Source organism: Branchiostoma lanceolatum, chromosome 12, assembly GCF_035083965.1.
Source record: "Branchiostoma lanceolatum isolate klBraLanc5 chromosome 12, klBraLanc5.hap2, whole genome shotgun sequence".
NCBI lineage: Eukaryota > Metazoa > Chordata > Leptocardii > Amphioxiformes > Branchiostomatidae > Branchiostoma > Branchiostoma lanceolatum.
The window spans coordinates 17,960,458-17,972,499 of record NC_089733.1 but is presented as its reverse complement, the minus strand read 5'-3'; the positions used below and the strand labels follow the sequence as shown (position 1 = coordinate 17,972,499).

Genomic DNA, 12,042 nt, shown 5'->3' with positions numbered 1-12,042 from the left:
TCCTTGGAGATACGTTTTAATCCATTGATTTCTTATCAGGTATCACTGAGACCACACCAATTTAATTTCTTGGTTAACGGATTTTTATTTTCCAAAAAATAAAAAGTTAGAAAAAAAATCATGAAAACAGAAGGCTGCACACTTACCGATTCCTGTTGTTTCTCTTTCTCCTTGATCACAGCCATGGCCACGACCTTTCGGAACACGGACCCCTTCCTGGCAGAGCGTACGACCGGCCCTGGATCGTCTCCTGAGTCGCCTTCCTGTGAGTCTCGGGACTGGCGGAGCTTGTCTGTCTTGAAGCCCTGCTGCCGCATCCTCTGTCTTAGCTGTAGCCAGGTGTTCTTACCCCTTTCTTGACCTAAGAACAACACAAGTTATAAGTTAAAATCCTGCCACACCATAAGGTGTATAGGGCTGTGCCCATCCCCGTTGCATAGCCCTGTGGCCACTCTGGGGTGCAATCACTGTAGTAGGGGGCTAGTCCACTGGCAGTGGAGTGTGTTTAACTTCCATACTGTTTCAGAAGTATGTTCCATTTTTATACATTCTTTGGCATGCCTCAATGCGTCTCTTGGTCCAGAGGTGTCCTACCCGGGAGTTGAACTCGGGCCTTCTGGTTCAAGTAATGAGAATCAGATGTGGTAAGTAACAGAAGCGCAGATCACTACACCACAGGGACACCCCCCAGAACAACACAAGACCACATCAAAATTGGTAGAGTAACAGAGAAGCAAAAATTAGATTATTTTACACCTTAGTACAACAAACACAAAGTTGCAGTAAAACTACAGGTCTGCTTGCAATGTTATTAACTTTAAGAAATAGTGTTTGTCGAGGGTATTCGCAAAGTGGCACAAACCTACATCAATCTGTTGCCGAAAATTTGAAATTTAAAAAGATTCGCAATTGACAAAATGGTGTCAACGTTGTACCTTGTGTAGCCTCTGCTGTCGGGCTCTTGACCAACCCCAGGCTCACAAGAGACAGGTCGGACGAGCTCAGTCTGGACCCTCGTCTGGCAGTAGTTGCCTGGTTTATTTCGACAAGACAACAACAACAACAACAACAACATGGATTAAAATCTTGCTTGTAGCAGAAGGGCTGAATTTTACAGATTTGCTATGACAAGAGTTGATATTAATTTGAGAATACATGAGTTACAGATACACAGCTATGCAGTTAAATATTCATTTCATTTAAAAATATTTTTTTAAATGCATGGTTCTTGGTGTGCTAGATGTTTGCACATAGGCGCACCAAATCCGTAGTGTTTTTTTTGGGGGACACTTTAGATTAGCCGAAGAGGCTTGGTGGCGTCACTCAGCCACCAGGGAAGGTCATGTAAGGTGTGTTTCATTTGAAACCTATTCAAATCTGAGTTTTTACCTTGTAGGAAATATAAGGTGGAGAATTATCATCAACATATCTAGATCATACAATAGAATGTAGATGTTAGTTAAAGTTAAAATCCTCCCACACTATAAGGTGTATAGGGCGGCGCCCATCCCCGTTTCATAGCCCTGGGCCACACTGTGGTGCAATCACTGCAGCAGGGGGCTAGTCCACTGGCAGTGGAGTATGTTTAACTTCCATACTGTTTCAGAAGTATCAAGTATGTACCATTTTTATAAAGTCTTTGGTATGACTCAATGCGCCTCTTGTCCAGAGGTGTCCTGCCCGGGGCTTGAACCCGGGCCTAGTGGCTAGTAACAGAAGCGCAGACCACTACACCACATGGAGACCCCCACATTAGAATGTTCAAAGTCTAAGCACAAGAATGTTCAAAGTCTAAGTACATGTATTGTTAATGAACATTGCAGATGTCACCTTTTTCTCCTCCTCCTTCCCAGCAGTCTCCGGTTCATGTAGCTTCTCCGTGCTGCCTGTCGGAGACGACAACTTGCGGATCTTGTCTGTCGTCTTCATGCCGTGTTTCTTCATCTTCTGCCTTAGACTTTTCCACTTCTTCTTCGCCTTTTCTCCGTCAGGAAGGCTGTTTTCTTCACCTTAAAAGAAGGGAACATTTATATCTTTTGAGAAATATCTTAAGAGTTTTCTACCCTGGGGAGCTTTCCATACAAACTCTGTCCCTTCATCAACCTGGTAAACTTAGATCTCGTATTGGAGTTCTTTTCATTCGTAGCGATTGCGCTTGCGAAAAGATTAAGCCAGTTGTTACTTCTACTAAAGAATGGCACCCAGGCTATAAGGAAACCTTTGGAGTCAGACCCTCATTATACACATTCACTTCACCTTTCTCAAGTGCACAACATCGGTGGCATAACGTTCATTGGATTTGAACCCAGGACCTCTGGGTTCTTCGCCAACATGACGCCACAGAAAGGTTAAAGGACACAACATCGGTGGCATGTCAGGGGAGTCGAACCCGGGACCACTGACTTCTGGGCCAAACACTCTAACCGACGCTACAGACAGGTGTGACTGTACATGTACAACAATAGCTCACCTGAAACAGGTGAGGCAGCCCGGAGATCTTTGCTGGACTTGCTGACGTCATCTGAGGAGAAGACGTCACTCTCACGTGACAGGCTCCTGGCCAATCCGATGCTCTCGAGCGACAGTTCGGACGAGCTCCGCGATCCGTGCCCGCTGTCCCTGCTCGTGATGGAGTGTTTGGAGTTCCTGCTGAAACCGTCTGTTTGGGAGACGGACACTGCGCCGATCTGTATCCAGTCGGTGACATCAGGGAGCTGTAAGATACAAAAATCCATTGTTCCTTTTTTCTCTTTCAGATTTTGACAAAAAAGCCCCTGCAGTTCTAAAGGAAGCTGCTAGGGGGGCCATACCTACACCACGTCTTGCTTATATCACAAGCTATCTGCCATCAAAAAAAATCAAGACCATAGCACGTCAAGGTCAAAAGATACAGGAGGTTCTGCTGCAGTGCCAAGGTCAAATACCAGGGAGCTCAAAATCGACCCTGACCTTTGTCTTTCCAACACCAATCCACATACCAAATATCATTACAATCCATCCAGAGGAACACACACACACACACACACACACACACACACACACACACACACACACACACACACACACACATGCACACACACACCCATAACACACATACATTCACACATACATACACCCAGTCGGTACACAGCCCTAACCCTAATATCTGCTTGGAGATTCCAGTGCCTACCTTTTCGGGCTCAAAGAACATCTCCCTCCTCAGATCATCAGGCACCTCAGTCGGTTCCATCTCGCTCACGGCGGACTCCAGCTGCACAGTGATCTCGCGGTGGAGGGATATAACCTCCTGGTCGCTGCCGAATCGCACGAGACTCTCGCTGAAGTCGCACAGCGGCTTGAGATGGCTCTTCTCCGTACCGTACTTGCTTTTCTCGTCTTGGAATCTGATGCACATGTCTCGTGCAAATTTGTCCACCTGAGGAGGAAAGGAAAATGTCACGTATGAAAGTTTTTATGTTACCATAAGTTTGGGGATGGCGGCGTCATCTTTACCTAGCCATTTCATCCATCCATCCATCCATCCATTCATTCATTCACTCATTCATTCATCCATTCGTCCATTCATTGATATGTGAAGTAGAAGTAGTAAGCTTCGCCGACGTACTATCATGAACGACTTGAATTCTAGATGTTTCTGTTAAAGAAGGAAAAAGGTTTGACGTGAGTGTGTATTGTTTTGCAATTAAAGGCTGTCATTGTAATACAACCGCTGGCTGAAACCCGCCACGCAGCCAGTGTTTAGGACCTCCTCTTGCTCGGGGGCGCTTACGATCGGGCCGGCCGCTAGGAACGCGATTTAGTCAGGCTAACTCGCCACGCAAACACAGCAAACTAACAGAGTCTTGTTTTGTATATAGGGGAAATTCCCCACCTGATCCAGCAGGTCCTGTTCCCGCTGTCTGAGCACGTCGATGACCGAGTCCAGGATCCTGTCCGACTGCATCTGGATCTGCGTGTTCACCTCCATCAGGCTCATCTCAAGATCTTCCTCCATCTGGGAAAAATAAGATATGTTTAAGATGATGAGGGATGTCCCTATAGCTCAACTTAGTTTGTTCCATTTTTGCTCTCACTATTTCATTTCAGCACCACGGCCATCCCCACCGGCAGCACTATCGCCGTGCACCTGGGTGGTATGTCTCTGAATGAGGGCTTTGCCCAGTTAAGTATATAGGCGTAGACGTAGATGTACATGTACATGTAGATTTTGGTGTAGGTGTAGATGTACATGTAGATGTAGATGTTGGTGTAGGTGTAGATGTAGATGTAGTTGTAGTTGTAGATGTACATGTAGATGTAGATACGTAGATGTAGATGTAGATGTAGCAGCCTCACATTTGAGCTCATTGTTTCGAGTATTTGGTAACCGGGAGACCCACATTCAATCCTGGATAGGACACTGGCTTGGGTAGGGCTCCACCTTTTTTTGGAAGGGACGTAAACCAATGATGGTCCCGTGATTGAGGACGTGGTAGCAATCCCTCCCAGTAGAAAATATGCCCTGCCACTGAAACCGTCGTTTGCGGACTCCGTATAGGCCTAGCAACTTTCCCAAAAAATGTTTTGTTCTAACGTAGTTCTTCTAATAAGTACGCATACAGAAGCATATATCCCTACAAACCCCGTTTTTCAAAATCCCTGCGGATTTAGGTGAAGTACGTAGCGCTACACACCTGCCACCTCCCCTGCCGCCATTGGTCGAGCCAGATGTCCATGACCTCCCTGAACCCGGCCGCGACCTCTTCCATCTCGCACGTGTCGTGGTGGATGTGGATGGTCCCAGCGCAGCGGGAACACGTCACCACGTTACAGTCCTCACAGTAGAAATCCTCTGAAACACAACAACACACAGCGGGATCACGTCACCACGTTACAGTCCTCGCAGTAGAAATCCTCTGAAACAGAACAACACGCAGCGGGAACACGTCACCACGTTACAGTCCTCACAGTAGAAATCCTCTGAAACACAACAACACACAGCGGGATCACGTCACCACGTTACAGTCCTCGCAGTAGAAATCCTCTGAAACAGAACAACACGCAGCGGGAACACGTCACCACGTTACAGTCCTCACAGTAGAAATCCTCTGAAACACAACAACACACAGCGGGATCACGTCACCACGTTACAGTCCTCGCAGTAGAAATCCTCTGAAACAGAACAACACGCAGCGGGAACACGTCACCACGTTACAGTCCTCGCAGTAGAAATCCTCTGACAAACACAACAAAATCGACGTTACAGTGTTTGCAGTAGAAATCATCTGATAAATAGAACAACATCCAGAACAAAAGGGACGTAATAAGATATGAAAAAGAAAGGAAAAGAGATCCAACACAGAACAAAATCATGAATCGAAAATGTACAAAATAAGATATGAAAAAGGTAAAGAAAGTAGATCCAAAAGATGCAAGCTAACGCTGGTTTTGAAAGGAAAGTTCGAAACCCTACTTGCAAATCCAAAGTCAGAGTTATTAAGTTATCACCGAAAAAAAACTTTTTGAGCGCACAAGCAAGCACTTACCTGCTTTGTTGTGCCGTCCGCAGACGGTAGGCGGCGCTTTGTGCATTTCCAACAGGTGGTTGGATGAGCAGAGGGAGCAGAGGTACTCGTCACACTCAACACACCTGCAAGGACGGGGGTATATGGTATCAGATTGGCTTTTTGCCAGAAGCGCTTTCACACAATTCCTTCGCTTATTGTTGATATCACTGACGAATCGATGATAGTTTTAAAACCTTTTGAAAACGAAATCCCGAAATTGCCAGACAAAGGGCTGCACATTACATTGTACTTAGCTATGTTAAGGCAATGACATTGCAAGTTCTTTACATTCAAGTTAGTACATATACGGAGAGAACATTTCTAACCACCATTAACATTAATCCACTTGGATTGCATTATACTGGGGAATGTTGGGTTGGAGATCTGTTTGGATGTATCTTTTCAGGATGGCGGAATTATATGTTAACTTAACTTTTGAAATTTTGTAACATAATAAACCCCTTTATTACCTCTTTGTTGCAGGAACGAAGCATTTCCGGTGACTTTGGACCTGCTTCGCTCGGGCGGGGCAGAAATGCCGAAGGTAGATGGTGTTCGTGAACTCGGCAATCTTCGGGCTCTGACTTCCGATTCGGAACAGGAAACCGCGAGCCTTGTGCTGCAGACCGGGAATCCCCTCCGGTGGTAGCGGAGTGACCTCCTTACATACGGGACATTTCACCTGCTCCTTTTCTGTGTTGTAACCTGGAGAGATATAACCAGAAGTATGCTCATTTGCATATATGGGAAAATACCAAATAACCAGAATTATGCTCATTTGCATACATGGGAAATTACCAGTAGTTGGTACCATTACGTTTTCCGACAGAAAACATATCATATTTTGTGTTTTTTTTTTGTGTGTCATTGGGAATAAAGGATGATCGTCATCGGTATATCAAGATTCAGCAGAAAATTTCAAGATATTTGGAATAAATCTAAAGATTTTTCTATTTTCAACGAAGCGTGAAGACCCCCGCTGGGGGTCATTATGATTCGTTGTGTAACCAATTATTTCAACCTCCTTGGTGTAACATATAAAAGGCAAGAGCTGCTCGTCCAAAGTGCTCTGCTCAGTTAAAAAAATGATTCTACAGTGTTGACTTTGTACTAAGAACAGAAAGGCTTCCTGCATACACACAAGCATCCTCGTTCACCAGGACCCTTCCGCTCCACGTTACATCGCTCGCAGAAAGGGCCCTTGTAACACGGGATGGCATCCATGGTTATTACGATATCGCCACCAAAACAGCTTCAGCCAATCAGAGGGGTTAAAACCCGTTTGCTTCCTCTCATCGGAAGCAAGCGCGCAAAGAACGCTGGGAAGCTATCAACCAATCAGGTTACGTGTTACTGCTAGCTCATTAATTATTCATGAGCTACAACTGCCGTTTGTCCCAAATAAGGGTTAGCTCATTAACTATTCATGAGCTACAACTGCCGTTTGTCCCAAATAAGGGTTAGCTCATTAATTATTCATCAGCAAGTCTCGTCGACCTGCAATAACCATGGATGCCATCCCGTGTTACCAGGGCCCTTTCTGCGAGCGATGTAACGTGGAGCGGAAGGGTCCTGGTGAACGAGGATGACACACAAGAGGAGCTAGACATTAGACAAATGATTCAGAACTGATGACGACTAACACTACATATTGGCAATGAATATTTTTGCCTTCTGCATGAAATCAACACTTACAATTTATCGATTGCAGTGCACTTAACCAGATCTTTCTCCGAGTCATCAAATAATCTGTCGAGGGAAACATACCACATTTGCTTGCAAATGCTTGACTTTTAGTTCGCTTTATCAATTGATATTTGATTATTAGTATTAGTATTTGATGATTAATATTTCGTTTAATTTTATTTCTTCACAATTTGTTAATTATGAGTAGCATTGATCATATTAACGTACCTTATTATGTTTAATTCCTTAAAATTCATTTTGTATTCCCTCGCACATGTTAATCTATTAGGATTTATGATATAAGTTTTTCTATCGTTAGTTTTGTTGAGTGTTGAGTTATGTACAATTTATGATATGATACGTATTGTTAAGTTCGAGGGGAGGCCCACGAAAAGCCACCTAGGCCCCCCCTGCATATTTTCTTTGCCATGTATTTCTTTGTTTTAAATTGATTGTACATATGCGAAACAATAAACAATAAAAACAATAGTACATTACATAAACGTTTAGTCGAAAGTATGACTGCCTCCAAACTTGCCAGGGTGTCATCCTCTACTCTCCAAGCAGAGCAAGGGTTTCGGCTGGTTTTTGACATGTTTTTAGGCGTTTTTGTCGGGCTTTCTACTTTGTCATCTTTTTTTTGTAGAGCAAACCCAACTTGACAAAGTAGAAAGCCCGACGAAAACGCCTAAAAACGTCAAAAAGCAGCCGAAACCCTTGCTCTGCTTGGAGAATACCGTAGTCCCTTTCCGTGGTAAACTACGGAGGATGGTACCCATGTAGGCTAGCCCCAAAGGTACCTGTCAGAATTGAACGCTAATGGAGATTTTAATAAAACAAACAAACAAACAAACAAACAACCGCACCTATGAGGCAGTCCTGACAGAAGACGTGCCAGCAGGTCAGGAGTCTGGGGTTGTTGACGGCGTCTCCGCACAGACGGCACCGCGCGAACCGAAACTCGCCGTAATCCATGGTGGGGTCTTCAGCGTAGCGTGACTGTAGTCAGTCAGGTGTAGTTAGGTGTGACAGAGAAGACAGGTGTCATGATCAGAACTAACAGGTTCATTGTACCGAGGAAACTAGCCATTTTTGAACGAATACAATGAACAGTGGACCACGGCATAACGTCCCGTCATAGGTAGACAACTACAAGACAAATTTAACCCAATGACATCGGCAGTTTGTGAGCAAAATCCGCCCTATGATGAAACGTTTGTGTGGTTCAAAATCGTCAATTTTACGTGCGGAAACTTTCAAAGGGCGGGCCTCAGTCGGGGCGACCTGACCCCGGAGACAAGGGCTGTCATGTCTGCTGACTGATGGGTCTGGATATAATTCTAGTGTGGTCACTTTCTCCGCAGCCGCCCGATAGTGAAAGTGAGGAATTAAGTTACAACAAGTGGAAGTGGCGCAGAGAGAGAGAGAGAGAGAGAGAGAGAGAGGAAGTCTTCGACGTGAAAATAGAATAATAGAAGAACATTTGAAAGTAATAAAAGAACATTTTGAATTTGTCTCAATGGTGTCTATCATAGATTTTAGCTTATTTGTAAACGTTTGTGGATTAGCTGAAGTTCTTACCGAGGTTTTGTCAGAACAACACAATTCAGACTCAGTATGTCTTCCAGTTGGTTCAATAAAGATTGAATAAACAACCAGTAAAAGTTTACCTTTCAATGGAAACATTGTTGTTAAGCTCTCTCCTGATTTTACTTTCCCTTCCAAGAAGCCCTCTGCTGGCGGCCTTGCCCGCAGCGCTGTCACATCTCGCCCGACGACTCCTGAGGTGACCCAAATATCGTCTGCGGCTCCCGACAGTAAAACTGTCTACTCGTTTACTTTGCCACTTTGTCAGGAAACAGTTTGCCACTTCTTGAGTCAGTTCTGAAAATCAGTTATTCTACCACAGAGCTCCTGACCGACTACTCCTGGAGTGAACAAAATATAGTCTGCGGCTCGCGACAGTCAAACTGTACTACATCGAGGTACACTTGTTGGCACTTCAGTAGGCCGATGTAAATCAGGAAAATCAGCAATTATCGCGACAAGACGTCGCTGAATCCCTTGTCACGGCTTAGCAACCATAAAGGTCCTAATTTGCTGTTGAATCTGCGTCCCAAACTTTGTCGTTGTTGATGTCTTTTCGTCTTCTTGGTCGCTCCAGCCAAACTCTCCTCCCGGGCAAAGATAAACAGTCCCTATCTCTGTAGTCTGTACCCTCACCCTTACTTGTAGGTTTGGTGCATCCAATTTCTATCCAAAAACGTCACAAAACGTCGAACCTTGATCTTAAGACTGTGACTCTTTCACCTGACCGAAGCTTACTTGCACCTGTGGTATCAACTTTCCTACCGGGCAATGCTAAACAGTCCTACGCCTGGTCCACTCACCCTTAGCTGTAGGTTTGGTACATCCGATTTCTATCCAAAACGTCTCAGAATGCTGAACCTTGGTCTTAAGACTATTAATCTCTCACCTGACCGACGCTTGCTTGCACCCGCAGTGCCCACTATGCTGGTTGTAACGAAAATGGGCAAACTATGGCACTGCAACTGGGGTAATATGGGTTAGCGCATGCGTGCTGCGTGGATACGGATGGAAAGTTAACTTACTGAATAGAAATATGAGGAAAGTTTAACTTAAAGACTAATCGAAATGACCCAAGGTTAATGACGTCAATGCAAGATTGAACTTCTGAAGTACGCAAAGCCCTTTTTATTCAATAAGACGGGCACAAAGACAAGAACAAAGTGGTGTTACACTCAAGTTTCACAACTTACTTTATCAGCGCCACTTAACACAAATCTATAACTTTGACAAAATCAAAACAGGTACTAATAGTTTTTCAGTGGAACAAGTAACAACAAAAGCGTGTTTTTCAATAACTTCTAAACAGCTGCAGGAAGAGAATATCTTTACGTTTCCCCGATTGCCCTACTTTTATGACTAGCAGGACAAGTCCGATTGTTCTGGCCGGGTGACCTGTTCTCGGCCAATTGACCTGCGCTCAGTCAATTAGGGTTAACGTTATTAAATTGAAAGGTCGTGCATGCCGAAACAGTTTTGTTTTCTTTGTTTGTGTTGCATACCCGCCGGTAAACGGCCTCAAGGCGTAACACATCAGGTTTCTACAAGCTGTTTATCCGTACAGATTGATCTTTATTTGTATCTTTATAGCCGGTATAACCGCCATTCGGCATAACACACCAGCTTCCCAGGCACGCGGCGCGACAGCAGCTGGTTATATTACACTGATGCCTGATCTATTTGATCCACTCACACCAGGATCTATTTGATCCACTCACACCAGGAAAGACTGTGTGTTGGGTTCTTTTACGTGCTCGAAGTGTGGCTTTCCTCAAATCCATTTAACGTCTTATCCGAGAGACGTCCTTAACCGAAGCTAGGTACTCATTTTCAGTGAAGGTAGGAAAGTCATGTTCAGTGCCTTTCCCAAGGGCACAACGTCAACGGAACAAATCAGGGAACCCCGGATTCGAACCCAAGGTCTCCGAGTGGTTCTGGGCCAAACACCCTGCCACCGTGGCGCCGCGACGTCATTTAATGTACCTTAATGTACACACACGTATATGTAATTATCAGGATGGAAACAGGGCGTTGCAATTTTTCCTTACAGCATGCATCTAGTTTGAGCGCAAATCTAAAACACACAGAACGATATTCTTCAGTTCAACTTCTTTTGAGTGTGTATCTTGTGTTCTCTCTACTACTGGTACCTTTGGCTATATTCAGATTGTTACTTAATTCAACCCCGCATTAGGCCATAGCAAGTCAATTTTGTGGATGGCATTAGCGCGTATGACTTCAATCGGTAATTGTAAAAGTGAAGTGACACTGGCGTGCTAGCCTTGAGTGAATCGAACCCAATGAACTAATCATGTATAAAAATGACTAAATAAATTGACTTTCAAAATCCGATTTTTTGGCCCTGATATTGCTTGGGTTTCCTTCCATTATAAACAGCGTAGAAGATAAAAATTCAGTGTTACATTGAAAATCTTTATTGACAGAACAAAAGTACAACGACTTTCGTAAGGTCTTCTACAACTATACAAACAAATAAACAGGTAGATACAAATTAACCTACGTACAAGTATATGGATAAATCAACATGTTGAGTCTGACATATCACTTCTACAAATGGTTCTACGTTCAAAATAGATGTAGAGACCCTGTCACATATTCGGGACCTTCCCACCACTTTCCTCGCGACTAGTGGGGAGTGCCCCAACCAAGGTCGGCGCTGGGTTGGGAGTAGCCTGGAATCCGTCCTATTCTAGCTCCAGTTCGCTCCTCGGATCGCTTCCAAGCAGAATGAGACTCTCACCACTTTAATTTTGTTTTTTGTCGACTGGCGTAGCCTAGCCTGGGCGTCATCCTAGCTAGTTCCATGGCTCACATACTCTCCCTTAGATATTGGAGCCCTCGGGAACTAACTAGGATGACACTCAGGCTAGGCGCAGACGAATTTTGAATACTATAGTACTAACAGGCCGTCCAACTCCCAACCACAGATGACGTTGCTCCCAACCGTGGTCTGGAGAAGGTCGGGAGGCCATGGTCGGTTACTAGTATGTGTGACAGGAGCTTAACTCCCAACCATGGTCTAGAGAAGGTCGGGAGGCCGTGGTCGGCTTTGTGTGACAGGGGCTTAACTCCCAACCATGGTCTGGAGAAGGTCGGGAGGCCGTGGTCGATCGCCTATGTGTGACAGGAGCTTAACTCCCAACCATGGTCTGGAGAAGGTCGGGAGGCCGTGGTCGGCTATATGTTACAGGCTTAACCAACC

General features: G+C 44.7%; 1 protein-coding gene across 1 annotated transcript; it reads right to left on the bottom strand.

The window, feature by feature from the left end:
• Window positions 1-4,646: 4,646 nt before the first annotated feature.
• Window positions 4,647-8,207, bottom strand: LOC136445809 (E3 ubiquitin-protein ligase TRIM56-like). Its single transcript, XM_066443951.1, has 4 exons — window positions 8,099-8,207; window positions 6,017-6,251; window positions 5,526-5,629; window positions 4,647-4,831 (listed from the first exon to the last, which is right to left on the bottom strand). Exons 1-4 carry the CDS (start codon window positions 8,205-8,207, stop codon window positions 4,647-4,649), a joined length of 633 nt encoding a protein of 210 aa, XP_066300048.1.
• Between the last annotated feature and the right edge of the window lie 3,835 nt (window positions 8,208-12,042).